Below are 20,571 nucleotides of genomic sequence, written 5' to 3' on the forward strand. Positions count from 1 at the left end.
TTCAGCTGAGTGCACTTTGTATGCTATAAAAAATGTTTGTCTTTTTATTCTTTTTTTTAATGTATTTTGTTTTTCCCAGTCCTGCAGTAGCTACTTGGTTTGGTGTTTATTGCACGTAGCAGAAAATACCTATCACAGAAATGCAAAGGCAGTCTGACAGCAAGCTTCTCTTCGGGCATGTTGACATCATCCTCCCCTCTGAGCTCCAATTCAACTTTCAACACAATGCCTAAAACTGCACAGCCTCTGGGCACAAAAGATGAACACGAGAGTACACTTGTGCATTCTGTTGCCCTGTAAGCAAATTGCCTTGTTAATGAGGAATCAGTCAAATAATGGGTTTGATAGTCTGTTTAGATTAGCTGAGATAAAGTGCAAAAGTGTTTTTTGGTGTATCGCAGACAGCAGCGCATCCTGTTCAGAGTTCAGGGCTATGAAAGTCATTGGCTAATTCTTCAGTGTCTCTCACAAGAAAAGAAAAGACACAGCTATTTCACGTGTAATAACTACTTTTTGGAAAAAATGAGGACACTAGGATTTTTTAACTTTACTGACAGGCCAAACCGGAGCTGCACTTTGCAAAGTGCATGTAACTCCTGCTTTCAGTTGTCTGTCTGTATTTACATGGGCTATGCCTGGAAGGAGGAGAGAAGAATGCCCTTGCTTTCATATACTAGATAAGGAACAGAAACTCTGTGGGTACGTGCATATGACCAACGTTTGTGGGGTGAACCCTGCTTCCCCTGCTCAGGATGATAACAAATCAGTGCATGCACACAAAGAACCCTGCCTACTGGATAACACGCTGTGAATTACTGCTCTGTGCTATCTTGTTCGTGTAGTCATACATGTAATGAATTCTATCTAAATTCTCTTCCAGTAAGGAGCAAGCTAACTGACAGCCATTTTATTTCTGTATGCTCCAAGCTGGTTGTCTGTCTGAGCTCTGCATTGCAGCAGCTGGAAGTTGATGGAAGAGGGAAGGGAAAAGGCACTGTATTTCTACAGTTTTCCTTTCCAAGCTAAAGAGCTTGGATGAGAGAAGAGGGAACATAACCGAATCACTCAGACAATCTGTTCTTTCAACCGGTGGGGTTGAAAGGTTGAAAGACTTTTACAAATAACGATTAAAAAAAAATGGCAAGTATTAGTTTATGTGACAGGAAGGCTGTAATTCTGCTCTGCTCTGTTCCACATAAAATACTAAAATATGGAAATTTTATGTTATCTGTCCTCTCTTGTAGAACGAGTACTTTTTCTTCTTATCATTACGTCTCATCTGGTACGTTATTCAAACTCAAGCCAAAGTATTCCACTGCTTGAGATATCACATAAACAAAAACAACGTGAAGAAGCTCATAATAAACACATCACAAAAACCTGCTTCTTGGTCTTCTAAAATCTTGCTTGCTTTGCTTTGACAGGGCAAACAGCCCATCAAACCTGCTTGACCAGCTTCATCACTGGGACACAATCTGAAGGTAGACTGTTCTTCCACAGGCAGCCTTTTGTCATCCTCAGCACATTTTCTGTAGCGGCGGATGCATCTGGGCATTGACGGGACTCAGGTCTCTGTGATCCAGTGATCAGCCAGTGCTATCCTATCAGCTGGATGTAAGAGAAGTGCCTACAATCTAGACTCACAGTCCATTTTACACCGCTTTTGAATTTCCCTCATTCTGACAGAAGAATGGTTCAGTGTTGGCACACATGATGAGTCAGCTTGAGGGCTGTTATAACCTGTAATAGTTGGTGACAGCCTCCAAGACACTGGTATGTCAGGCCAGGGACAGCTGGTTGGCAGCAGTCCTGGCCATACTCACTCCTTCACTGACTTCACATGCTCTACAGTTATGACACGGACAGCAGAAAATGGTTTCATCTCTGCCTGTAGGGAACTTTGTATTTCATAGAAATTGCCATATAATGACCAGATTTTTATTCCACTGTGACAGGACAGGAAAAGGATCTCATCTTAGCCATTCAGGATAATTTGTTTTAAATAGGTGAAGTAAAAACCCTAGTCATTCTGTCTTTTTAAAAGTGGTTAGTTTCTTTAATGCAGTTGACCTCGGAGATTCACCACTGCAGGTACTGTAATTGGAATGAGAAATATGCAACTCTCAAGACTGAGTCTAAGCAGAACTCTTCTTTGATAAACTAATCTTTGTAAAATCCACTGTGCTGCTGTGTTTGATGAGCCAGGAGCTAGCTATTTGTTCTTTTTATTTTCTTCTCTTTCAATAGATGATTTAGAGTTCAGTATGCTGAAAAAATAGGAACGGGGCTCCCCAACAGATATTAGTTATGGCTGTATTCTTCCTTTTGCTAGAAAAAACCCCCACACAATCCTTACGGCAATCAGCATGAAACACATCATGTTAAATCCCTCATTTCTTTAGCATAATATGAAGTCTCTCTTTCTCTCATATTACCATTCTGGTCAGTCAGGTATGTGAGGTTTTTCTAGGCAACAGGTGTTTTTTGAAATAAAATACAACCTTCCCTTCAGCTCATTATGTGAAAGAGACAGCAGCTGCAAGTATAATGCTGAGGACACATGGTCTATAAGACACCCAGAAGAAAAATACTCCTTGTTCCACTTGTTAAGGTAAAGCACAGATGTTGCTTCAGTGATAAGCATGAGCATAAGGCAACCACAGTCTGCTTCATGTTGTAAATTCAGAATCTAACATTTCAGAATATTTAGTAGGCTGCGATCAGAATCACTGGTTTCTTTATGTAAGGAAAAGTTGTTTATGGCTAAGCTCATAGACCTAACAAATACTCCTTATCCAGTTTGGATTACACTATCATCAACAATATGCTAGGGACTATCCACAGACTTGGCAGATAAATTATTAATAACCTTTTACATAGACTCAACTATGAGTATCAAATAGTGACAAATGCATAAATTAATACACTTACTGATTTAAACATTGACAGTGTATATTAAAAAGGTTTTAGTCATTTAGAATGTTACATGCAATTTTCTTCCCTGCTTAGTGTTGGTACTAAGGCTATTTCTGTATCGTTCAGATCTAGACTGTTGAGAAATCACCTGCAAAATAATGGTGTCTAATTAATATAATAACCAAAGCTAGAACTGATCCTTTCTGGGGAGCAACTGCCTGTTCAGCTAGGGTGACAATTCCCCCCACCCCAGTTTGTTAATTTTCTCCTAATTTCTTTTAAGAACAATGTACATGTATTGTAGCTTACAGTATAGCTGTTAAGATGAAAAAGCTTTTTCAAATAAAAAGGAAGCACAGTATTTCCTTAGAAACACAAAGATCCTCTAGAATTTCCTGATCGCCCTACTCCCTCCAGTTTTCTAGGCCTAACTAGGTCAGAAACTCTACCCTACCAACAACAGCATATAACACCACAGAGAAAACAGTTCACAGAATAATCCCGGAGCTCTGGCTCTGGGAGTAGACTGGTTACTTTGGCTGTCTTGCAAAATATTTATGCTGGCCTTGCAACATAAGTCCCAGCAGCTTGTAGGACTGCATGTTTTTCTGGCTACAGTGTTTGTTATGTAGAGCAGCAACTGCAATGAACTGGGAAATGTACACATGGAGAAGGGCCTCACGGCATGGCTCTCCTAGAAAAAGTCAAAAGGTTCACACTCCTCAAACGGACACACAGCTCAAACTGACCCTGGCTCTTTTGTGTGTGGGGTTTTGTGGGGTTTTTTTGCAAAATCTATATTGGTAAGCTGTTGGTAAGATGAGTCCATCCTTTGTCGTTCTATTACCACCAGTTTTAGAGAAGACAGGCTTAAAAAATAAAATGAAACAAACAAGCTCTTATCAAAAGATATTATAAGGTTCCAAAGTAATTTCATCATGAAAATGATAGCGTAGCACTTCCTTTCTGTGCCATAAGTGGAAAAAAAGGGTCATTTAAATGACATACTCATTTTTTAGTTTGCTATGTTGTTCCAAAGGAAAAAGGTGTGAGTAATAAAAACAAGCAATCAAAGAACAAAATCTCTACATTAATTGGAATGATGATACATATGCCTAGAAGACAACCACAAGAAGTTTTCACTGCTCGGACCCACCTATTGTTTGCTACTCGTTTGTTGACTCACGTTCTTAATTGTGTCCCTGTCCTGCAAAGGGCTTAGCGGCCAACAGGACAATTCAGATTGCTTGTGACTGAGAATACTTAAATATTTTGTGTACCATGGTCTTCAACCTCTGGTGCTGTAGAAGGGGAGCAGTCTCTTCTTATGAATCCATACAGCTTTTTGCCCTTCCTGAACCAACTATCCTCAGTGTGTCATTCCAGGTTGTTACTACTACAAGAACTAATAATTCAGAATACTGCTATTAAGATTCTCCTCTACTCAGCAATCGGAGATGATCACACAGATTCCAAGACTTGTACACTAATATCACTGTGACAAAGTTTGAGTAAATACTCACATGTGTCTTCACGTCACCTTCAAGAATCTTGCTGTACCTGAGAAACTCAGCAACACTTCCATTCAGCAGCCTATCAAAGGCTTCAACATATGGTGCTATGCCTATAAAAGAAGAGCATTCCATTATAATGAGTTCATAAAGTACATAATGCATAGGACATTCCTTTGCAGCAGATGGAGGAGAAATACCATAGAAACAGGGGAAATTGCTCTAACTTAATTTCTGCCATATTCATTGATTTTTATACCACCCACGCATTCCTGAAGATCTTTGTATTGTTTGGTGGCTTTTAATAGCAAGCAATTCAACTTCCAGTAAGATAAGAGACTTTAGACTGGCTTGACAGTGGATTTATGCAGTGAAACGTGGCTTTGTAATCTCCTTCTTTTGTTGTCTGACCTTGCAAAACTGTCGCTGGATAAAGAAAGCTCAAACGAGTCTTCTAGATGACACATCCCATTTACTATATATATATTCTATACATTCCAACAGAGGAATAAAAATTCTATTTTCTATATGGTATACACAGCAGTTTCCCAATCAAGTGGACAATCAGAAAATGCAGATGAGACTCAGTTTCTTATGCACCTGGCTTCTAAATGGCTTTATGTGGTACCTTTCAAGACAGCAAAAGTAATCTTTCCTTGGACGCTTTCCAGCCCTCCCTTTACTCCCTGACATATCCTCTGGTCTTGTCTATGCCTCAGAACCTTTGCCAGGTCCAGCATGAGTGATGCATGTGTGAATTTATGGCATCTGTAGTATCTGAGAGACCAAGGTTAAAATTCTTCCCAGCCTCTCTCCCTCATTAATGAAGCCTGAAGATTGCTCTGAAGAGGTACAAGGCTTTCCCCAGCGAGTTTGCTTTTAACTTTTTGGCACTATATGACAATTGTGTCCAAATTCATAATCTTGAAAGCCCTCTTTATTCCACAAGAGTCATCTGGCTCCTTGACAGAAAAAAGAAAGGCTCTGGCAATTGGAGTTTGCAATGGCCTGTGTGAAAAAAACATGTAGTTAGTCAGCTAGGCAGGATTTCAAGGCTCCTTTTGTTCTTTTGATGTCACTCACCTCTAATTCTGAGGAATTTCTGGGCTTTCTTCCATATTAAGTGTTTGTGTGTAAACCCCTCAAATGACCAAGTGTACAAAAGGTTTTAGTTGTGGAGATGCTTTCCAAAGCCCATTTATGTTCTTTGTCACAATCTGTGTGTGTCTCCAAGAGAATCATTGTAACCTTTTACTTTAGAGCAGAGTTTTAAATAGCAGTTCGCCAAATGGCAATTGTCCTATGCAAAACTAGAAAGCAACTATGCTATTTTTTGCTATTCAATACAGCTAACTGCCAGGAGCATTTATTAGAATTTGCTGTGGGCCATGCAGAGCAATTGAATGATTAGTTTGCAATCCCGCTGTTGTAATGCCATTTAGGAAAACAGTGAAGGTACAGTTCTCCCATCCTCCTCGTTATTTTGTTGTTTCTGAAAAAGTATTAATTGAAAAGCCAAGGTTATTTTTTGTAATAATTCTATTTATGGAATGGCCTTTTAGGGGGAGGGTCATGGTAGAAGAAAGCAATATATCTCCATTTCCACTAGAGACTTAAAAGGTCACACTCTGGCTGAGTGTCGGTTTTAAAGGAGAGCAAGAAAGAGAGACCCGTTCTGTAAGACTGTCAACTCTGCAGTTGCTGTGGAGGTTGTATGAGCCTCTGCAGAGGCGCAGTAACACAGCCATACAGAACAGTGTTTGTGGCACCACGTGTGTATCAGTTGCCCAAACTGAAGAACTGGTAGAGTCTTTCCTAACTGCATCAGCAAAAGCTAATTCCCGAGCCTCCCCCCATGTGAGACAGTGGCAAGTGCCAGCTCACCTTAGCTTCTTACTGCTGTCTCCCAGTGGCTGTGTTTTACAACCTCGCTCCAACAAGGTTTGCCACTTGACTACTTCTAGGGATCTGTTGGGGTTTTAAGGCTCTGCTTCCCTGTGGGGGGAACCTTTCCACTTAACTGAGCTCTTAGCTCAGGCCATGGATATAGCAGTTTTCATGGAAGCACCTCACGTGTGAGTCCATCTGTTCTGAAAGCAGCCCTGATTCTGCAATACTGACCTGTGGATTAATATAGAGATTCACCTAAATGGATTTATTATAGGATTGAAGCCTGTGTTTTTTAAAAAGACAGATTTCCTAGTAGTGATTGATTTATGTGTCAGTTTGTAAACAGACCGTGTTTCTCCATGACTTTGCCATGGTTTACTAGCTGTCTAGGTTTTCTTTGGACTGTAAGCATTTTATTACTGAAGCTTACTGAAGGCTGCTGGAAGATGCTCCCTTCCTGCCACAGAAACACGCTGCTCTCAGTCAGCTGCTCCACAGCAGCTGCCAGTGTGTAGGCCCATGGCACACACGACTGTGGGGAAGATCCCTCGCATGTGTTGTGTGGTAAGGGCTGGCATACAGGGACAATAAAGCAGCTGACATACACTGACTTGCTTCTGTGTCAGTAAGGAAGCTGCCTGCAACTTTCTGCTTCTTCTGCAGCTTCTCTACAGCAGCTGAGTCCACGCTCAGATGTGCTCTTCTCTGGACAATGCAGGAAAGAGCCAAGGAATACAGAAAGCAAAAGACACAAAGCTAAAAAGAAAGAGATGCATGTCAGGCTTCTGGGTGAAAAAGAAAGTTCTGGAGAAAGGAAAGGGCACCTCTATTCCATCAACATTAGAACTGCCATATTTATGAGGTTATTTACCCTCTAAATTCCAGGAACAACAAAAAAATTAAGGAGTGAAAAAATATGATTTGTCAATATGATGTGAATAAATGAAGACAGATTTTTTTGGTGCTTTGGAGATCCACTTGAGAAGGGGGAGCTCAAGCGGTAGCAGTGTAAGGCCATGGACGTGTGGCAGCCCTTAGTAAGCAAATGCTTATGAACAAACTCGTATTTGTTTAAGGATATTAAACAATTAAATAAAGTAGGTCTGCACTGCAAAATTCAGAGACATAGCAAATTAACTCCGTGTTTAGATTGGTGACTTCTTCAGAAGTATTTATGCTGTAAAATTTGGGGATGTCTCATTTCTTCTGCTAACTGGGCTCAAGCAGACATCTTCATCTGGTGAGTTACCTACAAACAATATAAGTCCTAAAATGGAAAAGTGATAAAGCTTGAAATATGGATAGTATTTTTAAGAGGCTAGTCAAATTTTGAATTTTCTAGGCTCTATTAATTTAGAATTATGCATATGACTAAGCTTGCCACATGACATGTCTAAATTGAATTTTTAAAATACCTTTGATACAGACTTCATAAGGGGTGGGATTGCACTCCCTCTTAAAAGACAAACACATGTACTACCTGCAATTTCTTAACAAGAGAATTGGCATTTCAAAAAAACAGACTTACTTCCATTGACTCCATTGATGGCATCACACTCCATTCCACCAGATCCGTGTGAATCTGAAAATAATGATTCAAGTCGAGTCACTGCTTTCTCCAGTCTCTCCATCAAACCATGAGTCTCTGCCATTCTGAAATTAAGGATAGAAACAGCCCATGCTTTACTTCATGTTACAGTTCTGTTCATCTTGTGGCTTTACCTTTCATCAGCCTTTATGGTAAAACTCCTGGGTTTTAAGTATTGTCTTTCTGGCATATAAGCAGTTGCAGCGAAGCAGCTGACATACGGTAACTTGCTTCTTTGTCAACAAGGAATATGATCTGTACTCAGCCCCGTGTTTTCAATATAAACAGCAGACTCAAAGCACTGCTAGCGTAGCTTTGCACAGCCCATATGTGGACAGTTTATGACAAATATATGCATACGGTCCCAATCAGATATTGAGATGACTGAAATATTTATAAACGTAAATGGTAAAAACTACGCCTACAACGATTTGCATCAGCCATTTACAGATGCAGAAACAGAGACACAATTAATACTTGACTAAAGCCAGACTTTAAATGCATACCTTCTAGTTTTTTAAAAGATACATTCTGAAATTTGCTTCAGTGTTTTAGGCTTTGTAGTAAGACTCAGCCACTTTATTGAAGGCTATAAAAGAAGCCAACAAGGTCTTCTGTTTATTCTTCTAGTATGATTTCCCATCACCTATTTTTTTCTTACAAAAGTACCTGATGTGAATCAGTGTTTCCCCAGCTTTTTAAATCAGGTGCTAATTAACCTTTGGAAAGAAAAAAAAAAAAAATCCAGGGGCTGGCTTGTGCAGTACTGCGCCAGTGCTTTTGATTGCAAAAGAAATAGAAATTAGGCTAAATTTTTAAGAACTCACACATTTCTTTCCCCACAATATGATTATCTGCTTTCTTACATGTGAGGAAGTGTAGGCATTGACATTTTTGAATACTGGCCAATGGCTCAGAGAACACAGTGCTATATACATCTCAGACTGAGAAACAGTTATATAAGCAAAGACAAAGTTCTGTTTAAATCTCCTGTCATTTAATATAACACGTTTAAGGCACACGTTCCTCTCTACTCAAGGTTGTGTTTTATTCTGCTAAGTGACATACAGCTGGGGGTGTGTGTGATCTATGGCTCTAGATTAATGTGATCCACGCTAGGCTACGTCCCCCGCCAGCACTGGGGTGTAGGGGCAGATGTAGGGGCAATGGGGGGACTCGCATCCCCAGCTGGGGCAAGCAGGTCATCAGCAGCTCTCCCAGCATCCCTCCCCTGTGGCACTCCGCCACAAGACATTGATTGCTGTATGGCTTGTAGAGTAGAAAGGTTAGGCATACCTGGAATATAGGTGTAACTGTATTAGTTCCCAATGAACAGCCTGCTAAATGAGCTAGCGTTTCAGAGATACCAAAGCTTAATAGTAGATTCCAATCAACTGTGCAATACTATGCAATACGAGCAACTAAACCAAACCATGCTGCTTCAGTGTCCCCATACTCAGGGGAGAATCCCTAAACTTTATAATTAAAAAGTAAAGTAACATGAAAAGTAAGGTTCAGATTTACAAATCAGTATTAACAAATCTTATTAATAAAATAATAATAGTATTTTAATTTTTAAACTTTAAGTGAGAGAGAAGATTAGCTACTAGGACTGTGGAAACACATGCGGAGCTCTGGTGCTGAGTCAGGCTGTCTATCAAATAAGGTGGGACCTTCAGACTTTACCCTATAAATATAACGAGGTTTGTGTTTGACCTAAAAGTGAGGCAGAAGATTTTACAGTGAGAAACCCTTGGAAGAACCATTCTCATGAGAAAGTTTTGTCTGGAATTTATGGGTTTTTCCTATTTACATTAAATAAAAAAGCAAACCCCCAAAAGAGGATGACATTAGACAGTGTACATATAAGTACTGTCAAAATACAGAGGGGCTCTTTTGGCTTATACTGAAAATGCACACTATTCTGTTTGAAAAATCAATGAATTTTTTTAAAAAAAACACCTTAACTTTTTGTACGGTTACAAATATCTTGGCAGGTGTGAGATAAAAGTATCAGGACAGCTTTTGAAATGTTCAAACTTTTGTGAGAATACTAAACCTCTTCTTAAAACAAAGCATTGTTAATCCTCAAAAATACTATGTACACATTATTTTCACAGTTTACCCTGCTACAGAAGAGCCTAAAATGGTGTCTGTTTCAAAAATTATGTATTAAACCAGTCTAAAGTCAGGCTGATCTAATGTGGCATACTGACAGTCAACTTATTTTACCAGTATTTTAAAGTATATTTCCAGTACAGTTCCTGTTTTTCTTTATTTGAAGATACAGTCTGGTAGGTTGGGTTTTTTTCATCTGTCTTAAAATTTTCCTTGATGACATGTACAAATTTCTTTGGAAGACCTGTTACTTTTTGGCCTCTTTAGCCTGATCTTGCCCATGGAAGGACACAAGTGTTTGACTACAAACCCAACGTGTTTGATGGCACACACTTGGAGGTCTAAGGAATCTCAGAAATCAACAGACTTGCAATGTTCTACACAACAAACTTCCCTCTGTAAGTTACTAAGAATATGGACTATGGTATCAGAAGCTCAAGGGAATAAACCAACTCAATAACCCAATGGACCTTTTTTATGCAAAACTTTCCAGATGCAACACAGTCTTTTGCTCACTATATTGTTCACCACTTTATTCAGTTCCCATTAGCTGGAGAACTACGATGTTGTTCTTTCAAAAGCAGGTATCACCAGCAAGGCAGTCACAGAATAATACATTGTTAAAGTATTTTTAGACAGAAGTGGGAACCATTTTAACCATCAAATTAGGGATGCCAGTTTTTTCTTGGTTTTATAAGGAATGTTACACTTAAGAACTCCTCAAATTATTATGTTTACACTGAACCTATCTTTTTATCTGTGTACTGATATATTCATGACTACATGGTATTTGTGTCTATACTTATGTATATGCATGCACATAAGTACACACACAGGTATCGCTATCATGTATGGATAAAGTGCAAGTATTCTTTTGCCATTACTGTATATAACAATGCAAGAGCAAATCAGTTGTACATACAATAAACTTATGGTTACACTTCATTTTACCGTCAATTGGCTAGGCATCTATCTTACCAACAAGATTGGAATTAATGTAATTGTTCTGAAGTGAAGACTCCACTGAACAATAGCATGAAAACTCTCTTCATCCGTTCTCAGTCTAAACATTGACAACTTTGCCTGTATTTAGGGATTCAGGTATTTGGTTCATGTTATGACAACCTTCAGCATTTTCTTGGCCTATATTCAGCTGTTCACCTGATTACTTATAATTCCACACCTCGCTGCATGGTCAAACTGACACCACAAAGCCACAGCTCAAAAGGAGCCAAAACACAAATGGTACAGCTTGACTCTGTGAAGATACGGTTCATGTGATATAGCACCAGAGCTTATACTATAAATAAATATAATATAAGACTGCTCTACTTACAGTGCCAAATAAAATCTTTGCACGTTAATGAAAAGTAAAGAGGATGTAAATACATCTATGGGATGCTTCCACTCCCATAAAGCACGTTTTCACATCAATACAGATTATTTACCTCATCTTTACCAGAATTTTAATTAAAGTTTTGATCTCAAAGTGGGTTATCGGGGTTAATCATATATCCGTTCCTGGAGTTGATGCTGACCACCTATAAGGAGTTAAAAACAACAGTGCTTCAACTCCCACATAATCCTGTATCCAGTTGCTCTCTTGGTAGAGAAGTACACTGACCTTCATTGAAAATAAGGTCAACTAAGAGCCAGGAAAGGTGTTAACCCACATCTACTGACAATCATTTAAATGTTGGCATTGTTAACTGTCTCTTGTGCACAAAAAATAAGTGGGAGGATCCACAGATCTGTCCTGTTAGTGGTATCTTTTTGGGGAGTGCTAAAGGCATGTGGTAATACTACCATCTGTCGTTTCTTCCCCAAAAGAAGTTAATCCAAAACCAGGTAGAACGAGGCGTGCTGAAGACCAACAAGCAAACCTCTCTTTATAGACAGGCCTTTTGAGATCACTGCTTTTCTCCCAGCTGTCTCAAAGCACCATTTATCTATTATCAAGGGGAAAAAAGTTGTCTGTAGACTAAAATTCCCTGACATACTCATCCCAAACAGCAGTCCAACTGGAAGCCAAAGCACACAGGTACTATTCCTGTTACCATCATATGTGACTTACGACAGAGGAACATATTGCTCTATCTCAAGAAGAAACAATCTGTAATGAGCCCATAGGGAAAAGCAGTATAGTAGCATAAGGGAAAAAATAATAAACATACAATGACTTATCAGGCATGTAAAATGGCAGTTCTGAATACAGGAATGGTGCCACCTTGTAAAGTACCGTATTATTCTGACAAACTTCAGCAAGAGGTTGTATAAAGTTCCATGGTCTGTTTTACTTCCTAGGACTCTTAATTTAGAAGGAAAAGAAGTGACTTGTTAATTTCTTTGGTTTCTTTTCTTTCCTAAGTACCAGTCCTTCCAAATCCACCTAGCATCTGCAAAATTATGCCAGGTTTCACTCATGCTCATCATGTGAGATGCTACAGGTCAGATTTTGCTTTTCCACTCTATGCCAGAAAAGGACGGATGCCTAAAACAGAATGCAGGCAACAGTGTGGCATTTTAATTGTATCTAACATTCTTACCCTGCTTGGAAAATCATAATCTAGAAGTACAGCAGCCTGCACATGTGCTTTCTCTCATAGTCTTAATAAATTGCTACTGAGATACGAAATAAAATATAGAAAAAAACCTAGATTGCCAGCTGGCACTATCACAGAGCCAGTCATGAACGTTTTATAGATCCAAAGTACTGTGTCCTCTGGGAGTTCTTCTGTACAATATACATCAATCTACATGAAGGGAGGGGAAAATGTGTGCACATTCTTGAACATCCCTTCAAATTATAAAAGCATCTTATGGCACTTCATTTCTGAGAAAAAGCCCCCACAGTGAGCTTGAGCCTGAAATGGCTGCCTTTCCTACACTGCCGTTCAGATGTATGCCCGACCCCGAGCTGTGCTGAGTGGGCAGTCTCTTTGCCACCTTTGGCAGCACACCCAAATTCCTGCTGCACCCCATTCTGGTCCGGACAATGAAAACCCCCTGGCTCCGGGCCTCAGGGGTTGCTCATTCCCAGGCAGGGCTCAGAAGCTGCCTGGTTCTGGCTGAGTGGTGATGAGGAGCCCCTGAAGCTATTTGGGTCACTACCATGAAACATTTTGGGTGGAGAATGCAAAGCAAGAGAGTACTAGGTGGAAGAAAGTGTGTGTTGGTAGGCAGACAGAAACATTACCTTGTATGGTTTGTGGTTTGTTTCCCATTAGCTGTATGGGAGGAATGTAAACAGAGGCTTGTCAAACTGATGTCAAATGGGATTAAACCGGAAGACCTCTCAGTAAAGCCCTGCGCAGTTTCAAATCAGAGCTTTTGGTGATCTATTTTCCTTGGTTTGCCTCTACAGCTGCTACTAGCTCCTTTGGAAGCAATGATCTTTTAAATATAAAGAAAGAAATATCTTTTTTTTTTATCCTAATAAAAGATATAGTCATGTATATCTAACAGTATTAGAATTTTGACAACTTTTTTTTGTTGTTAGAATGGACAAATGTTATAAATGGAATAGCAAAAAGACAAAAATGTCTATGTGACTTCTGCTTTTTGTGGATGTGTGCACCATTTTGATTGATAAGTTGGTTTGAAGTCTTGGCTGGCTCTAGTATACTCATCATACAATACTTCTGCCTATAGCTCAATGTGTGTGATAAAACAACTGGTACGCTTCGAATGAGTCCTCTATTGCTGTGCATGTGTGTGCTACCTAAATTATCTTGTCTATGGAATTCTCTCTTTGGCATACCCTCTCTGGTTTCCAAGGGTTATTTTTTATAAGCAGAAAAGATTTTTGTGCAGAAGAGGAAAAAGGGGGTTCATGTGTAACCTCTTCCATTTAACCTAAGTTTTTCCTTTGTCTGGCTTTATGCTGTTGGTACCACAAAGCATACTTTGTTTGTATTCTGGCTCTTCCTCTGCTTCTCTCTCTCTCCCAGTGATCAGGCTGCTGTCTACAAAAACATGCAGGAAAGGAATGGAGGCATTTTTGAATCCCACTGTTTAAAAAATATTACAAAACTGCTTTGTAAAACAATCTCTATTTTGACAAGTACCCCTAAGACTGCTGACGCATTTTAGATTTCTTATCACATCCCAGCTTAGTCCCATAATTATGGGTGAGCAACTGCACACGTCAAGCTGCGTGTCTACAAATCAATGTAATAACAGCATGGACTATGGTTAGGTCTCTAATAATTTAATATTCGTTCTTTAAAATGTGTCATGTTCATGTATGTGCTTAGTATCTCCTGGAATATCAGTTCACTTTCTAATTATATGTAAGTTCTGTGAAGAGCTCCTATCCCTCGCTGAATAACTTTGACTGTCTTACTAATTTTAATATCACAAAGAACAAGTTCATTATTTAATGATATACTGAAGCAGTCAAGTCTTGACAGTCTGTGTAAGCATGATTGACTTAAAATAACCAAGGCAACCCAGTTTCTAAGTGCATTCTCCTATTCTTTTTATGCTCCCTTTTTGTCACCACTGCTCATAGTCTTTTGTCTTGGTTTTATTTTCTTCTCTCCCTCCAATGAAGTGTAAGAGTTTTAGTATCTCTCCAATCAACAGAAACACAATGTTCTTAGCCACCTCATTTACTATGTATTAGTGTGGTGCTCTTCATGTAACCAAGCATCCTAAAGGCCTTACAAGCCATTTAATTACCTGTCACAAGTCCAATTACTGTACGCAAGCAGGCTGCCCTGCTGAACCGAGAAAATACTGCATGCAGGCATCGATATTATTAAAGTGCTTCAGTTTATAATAACTGAACAGTAAGATTCTTTATGCTACGGTTCCAACCAAATTGAATTTGCACTCTCCGAAAGGGTAAACTCCACAAAGTACAAACCCTTATGGAGTGTTTCAGTACTTGTGGGATGTGAAAGGAGAAAAGCAAAGGGGGAAGTTAAAACTAAGCAGATAGCGTTGCAAGCTCTAGAAACACAAGCTGTGAAATGTCTTCTGCAGAAACATGAGACAAGAGTTATTCAGTACCGCGGTTAGTAGGGGTTTTCTTTGCTGTGAGGGAGGCCTCTCACAACACTTCCACACCCTCTCTCTCATGCACATCCCTATCACACAAAAGCCTGAATAGCTGGGCTTGACTTCAGCCAAGTTCGGTAGTGTTCTTGCTCTTACCAGAACATCCTGCTACAATTATGATCTTGGCACTCTCTCTCTGATGGTCCCAGGCTGCCCAGCCCAGGCTGCAGCCCATGGCTCTTCTTCCAGCATGGCAGCAGCCAGGAGGGCTGAAGCAAGCTTTTTGCCATTTGAGTACTCCCTTTGCTCTGCAACTCATTTGTGATCTTCACTGATCCCATCTCCTCCATCTTTGCCCATCTCCCATTATAAAATTCAGCCCACCGGTTCTGCAATTCTGCTAGCATTGCAATGTGTTGTGCCTTTGTTTCTGATTGAAGATGAAGTGGGCCACCTGCTACTAAAAAAGACCTTTCCATTTCCTGCTCTAACCTGCTTACTACTTAGAGGTCCTGGCAATCTATGCAACCTTGCTTACTTACAAGATCTTAGACATTCAGCTATTTATGCCTCCTGTTTCAGTCTGAGGTGTTGTGAAACCCAGAAAGATCAAACTGGACCTACCCTAGGTGATTGTAAAGTTTGCCTTTCCTATAATGGTTGCTTTAGAGGACCCAGAGCTGTTAGGTGAATTATTCTGCTGTTTCTTCTCTCTAAACAATGGCAGATTACACATGGAAATGTAAATAAACCTTTGCATTGCTTCCAAAAAGCAATTAATGTAGTATTTAAACTAATACAAAACATAAAGTCAATGCATAGGATTTGAACATGTCTTCTTGGAAAAATATGACACTATTCAATTATGTACTCGAGGATTTACCTGCTGTGTATATATGCTACAAAAGCATTACACCTTTGATTCCCAGCACACTACTACCGCTATTTTGGATTTTACAAGCAATTTCTTTAGCCTGCTATTCTCTGAAAAATTGTGGGTCAGATAGAGCAATTTCCATTAGCATATACTCAGGAAAGCAGTCTCAATGGGACCTTTTTTAGTAACAAAAAGTCCCTGAAATTTGACATAGTCAGAATACCTTATATACACGGGTAAAATGACAACAGTAGCCAGTATGTGTATAGACTAAGGCCATGTCTATGCCCTAAACTCTTGCTAACATGGTGTCAAAGATCACAGAGGTTTAAGAACCCCCAAAACCCATACCCTTGCTGAACTAGCATAATCTCTGCCATAGATGCAACTGTACTTACGTGTGCTTTTCTCATTTCAATATACAATGCTTAGTAGAGGTGTTGATATTCTGGTATAGTTCTAGTGGTGATATTCTGAAGTATAGCGGAGCCTTTAGAGTTCAAAGAATTTATTTGAAAAGTCAGTAAACCATATCTGCCAAAATTACTGATTTTCAAAAAATATTAGAGTAACTGGAGCCGTTACCCGGTACCTCAGGAAAATGCCTAGTTCCCAGTTGCTCATCCTGTTGCAGAAGATGCACTCAAAATTTTAAAGAAAGAAATTAAAATTATTTCTATATATGAGGGGTGCCTCATCAAGCAAAATCTTTTAACCATTTCATAATAAAACAGCTGTCTGAATAACTGCCAATAATTTGTACCTGATTTATTGCAGGTGTTTTGGTTTTGCCCCAATAAGCATGATAATTAAAGAATGTTCTCTAAAGAATGTAGGCAGCAACTACAACAATTAAGAGTTTGCTGCTGTTGCACATATGTTAAAACTTGTGCAGAACCACAAAGAATATTTCTTCAACATATCTGGCAGTTCAAGATTTTTCTCTCCAGTGTTCAAACCACTTGCAACATTCTTGTCACTGATAGATCACAGATTGAAACATGGAAAGATGATCTGACTTGCTCCAGGTAACGTTGCAAGTCAGTGTCAAGGCTGGGAGCTGAATACAAATAATCTGCTTCCCAGCCCTCCTCACTGCACTATACTTCTCTTCTAATACCTGCTAATTCAGATTCCCAGGAACTTTAGTCCTGGGGGCTTTTTTTTTTTTGTAACTTAGGGTCCCCAATGTATTTTACATGGTTAATAACAATTACAGTGGGATTAGAAAATCTAATGGGGGGTGTGTGTGTTAATACATGTAATCAGTACCCTTGCTCCTTATGGTGTATCAAGAAGCCCTTTTCTCCACTGAAGCGTGTGAGTGAGTGCCATAGCTGGCAAAGAATAATGAAAACATGTCATAGGTTGGTTCTGCTGTAATAGTAAATAATGCACAGCCTCTTCATTTTTCTTTAATAGAGAAAACATATTTTATTCATTACATTCGGATTGTGCCTGTCCACCTTCCACAGCTGAGCAGCATTCATTTGAGGGGGAAAGATGCAAATGAATCATAAGAATATTCTGAAGACTAGCATTTTTGTTATGCTGAAGACCAAAAAGGACCATATTGCTGTATGTGCCTGGCTTTTCTGCAGAAGGTGGATTGCCTTTGTTCTTGTGCAAACTTGCTCAAAATAGAATCACTGCTATGAAATCCTTCTGCTGAAGATGTACAGGATCAGAAAAAAAGTTTATTATAATTTGCAAAATAAGTAATTAAAAAGAAATGCTAGCATAAAGTTCACATAAAATTAGGATATTTGACTCAGTCATGTCTTAAAAGGCCAGCTTTGAGAGTGGCATATTGCATTTCTACACATTCAATCGACCACTAAATAATTTTTGAAGTTACATTTCTGAAGTAGGACTGGTTTCCTGATTAGTTGCACAGAACAATGAAACATGCTAGTCCATGAACCGTTGCCACTTTTGCCTGGCTTCGAAATAAATTAATAAAAATTTTCAGTATTGATCCCACCCAGCCCCCCTGTTAAACGGGCTCCTTCCAACTACTTCCTAAAGGCCTCGCCTCTGTGTAGGTTTTTTTTCTGAAAGCATTTTCCATCATTAGAAAACAACCACATTTAGGCAATGCATGTGAAGATAGCTTTCTTCCCCAGAGGGTCTTTGTTTTTAAGACTGCCCCTATGCATTATGAAATCTGAATTTTACTTGATAAAAATCCTCACTGTTGATCCTGTAACGCCAAGATACAGATCTATAGCAATGCCTGGAGCACAGGGCAGATTGCACATTTTCAGGTGGGGTCACGACAAGCTCTCCTGGGCTGTGGTGCCTGGCCGGGGCAGCGCTCCCTCCAGATGTGAAGTTCCTGCAAAACGCAGCATCTGGGCTCCACGCTGCTGCACTTCTGCCTTCCTCCTGCCCCCTCTGCGCATCGCCTTGCATTTGCGGCATCCCTTACAGATTTTTATATTAAGGTATACATTCTGTCTGCAGATCTGTCACCCTAAGATGCTGTTTAACCCTTATCTCTGGGCTAAACCCGTAGGCTGTGCAGTCACCTCCACACACACGCCTCCGGCTCCGCGGGTAGCGCCCAGCTCCCCGCGGAGCCGGCGCTGCAGCTCCTACCTCACTACTGGATCACCTCACGCAGGTTACGAGAGTTCAAGACCGGCATGGCTGGGCAGGGCCAGCCCTGCAGGAACAACCGGAGGGTATTCTGAGTAACCCGGGGCTGGGGCGCAGCCGAGAGGTGCCCCCGGGGCTCCCTGACGGCTGCGGCCGGCGCTGGCCGCGGGATCGGCCCGAAGAGGCCCCCTCACCCGCCGTGGCGTTGGGCCCGGGTCGTTCCCCCCCTCCGGTTGCTTCCTCCCCGCGGCTCCTCCGCACTCGCCCCCGCGGGCAGCGGCCGGCCGGCCGCGCCTGCCCGCCGCAGGTGACAGGAGGGAGGCTGAGGGGCCGGGCCTGACCCACATCGAGCGCCCGGGGCACAGCCGGCCGCCCCGCAGCCCCCGGCCCCGGCCCGCGGCGCCCCCTCCCCGCTGCCTCCCCCCACAAGATGTCCGCTGCCGCCCGGCCGGGCCCCTCCGCGCCACCGCCGGGAGCGCACCCACGGCCGCGGCCGCGCCGGGCCCGCCCCAGCCTGCTCGGGGCCGGCGGGGTCGGGCCGCTCCCCGCATCCCGCCCCTCCCGCCGCTGCCTGCTCTTGGGTTACCTGCTTTGATGACCCGTGTAGCCTGTTTTTTTTCTCCCCTCCTCTCTGCAACGAAAATCCGTGGCCGGTCACTCGCTCCCCCCCTCCCTCGCCTCGCCTCGCCTTGCCGCTGCTCTCCTTCCTCCTCCTCCTCCTCCTTCTCCTCCTCCTCAGCGGGAGCCGGTGTCAGTCAGTCACATCAGCTGCCCGGGCAGGCAGGGAGAGAAATGCCCGGCAGCTTCCGGGAGTGCCAAATAAAGACAAGTCCAGAAAGGGAGAGAGACGGTGGCAGAGATGGAGAAAGAAAGCAAAAAGTGGGTGGAGTGTGAAAATGGAGGGAGAGGGAGAGGGAGAGGGAGAGGGAGAGGGAGAGGGAGAGGGAGAGGGAGAGGGAGAGGGAGAGGGAGAGGGAGAGGGAGAGGTGTCTCAGTGGTGGCTCAGTGCTGGAGACGAAATGGCAGTGGTGGAGCATCACGGAGGAGCACAGGCAACCAGGGTAGGGGCACCCATGGCCACTGGCGTGGTGGCCCCACTTGCCCACTGGACACAGCTTGGGTGAGCGGGAAACGAGCACCCCGCACCACACAGGCCTGGCCCACACTGTGAAGGGAGAGTGGGGTCAGCGTGGAAGCCGTCAGACCCCTCACGTGGCAGGGGAGGCAGAGGGCAGCCCCACATGCACCAAGATAGTTCATCGTGTCCTCCAAGGCAGACTAAACCCTACCAACCAGACCACTGCCATGGCTGGGCCCGCAGTGGGTCACTGCCCTCAGGAGTACGGCCATAAAATCAGGACTTCTCCCAGTAGGCAGACGCTCATGCCCAGGCCCTGTTTGTCAGGCTCTGTGTGCTTCACGCTAGTCTGTACCCCTGGCCAAATGGGAACACACATGGTTTCCAGCCAAGCGGTCTTCGGCACAACGTGGTCCCAAAAGGCATCTGATCATCCGCCTGAAATCTGCTTCATTTCCATGTACCAAATGAGCTGGCTTTCTGCACAGAAGTCTTGGGAGAAGACCATGAATTCACAGCCTTTAAAGGAACAATTTACTCTTGAATGGAAAAACAATTCATTAGTTAGTGATAATGAAAAAGACCACATACAGTTTTCCAGTCAACCATGTGGTTGTGCAAGAATTGGTAGCGCTTTTCCCTATAAAATACATAGCTTATTTTAGAAGACTTTATGTTTCCTTTCTGGTGGTTTGACAGCACCACCATAAAAAATGAATGTAAGGATTTGTTTTAATTGTGCAGCAGTTACATGAGGGCTGAGGAAAGTTGTATTTTAACAAGGATGCCATAGTTAACAGCGGCTCATAGACCTCACATGCCTAAAGACAGCATTAAGCAAAAGCAAGCTGACTGCAAGGATCTGTCTGGGATCCAAACTCACTAGTGCAGACCATGTAATTGTCATTGGAAATTGCAAAAAATCACTGCTGCAGCTTCCTGTACGCAGTGAAAAGAACTACTTTGCCTTGGCATGTATAAACAGCCA

The 20,571-nt window shown here is 41.7% G+C and overlaps 1 protein-coding gene across 1 annotated transcript in view; it reads right to left on the reverse strand.

The window, feature by feature from the left end:
• The window catches only part of CAP2 (cyclase associated actin cytoskeleton regulatory protein 2), a 68,537-nt gene extending 49,166 nt beyond the window's left edge, over positions 1-19,371 (reverse strand). The window contains exons 1-3 of the mRNA XM_005434906.3: positions 19,092-19,371; positions 7,846-7,970; positions 4,440-4,540 (exon numbers count right to left, since the gene is read on the reverse strand). Of these exons, the coding sequence (XP_005434963.1) occupies positions 4,440-4,540; positions 7,846-7,969 (225 nt within the window). The 5' untranslated portion in view covers position 7,970; positions 19,092-19,371. The remainder of the gene's footprint in view (positions 1-4,439; positions 4,541-7,845; positions 7,971-19,091) is intronic.
• Positions 19,372-20,571: the final 1,200 nt, after the last annotated feature.

Source organism: Falco cherrug, chromosome 3, assembly GCF_023634085.1.
Source record: "Falco cherrug isolate bFalChe1 chromosome 3, bFalChe1.pri, whole genome shotgun sequence".
Lineage (NCBI taxonomy): Eukaryota > Metazoa > Chordata > Aves > Falconiformes > Falconidae > Falco > Falco cherrug.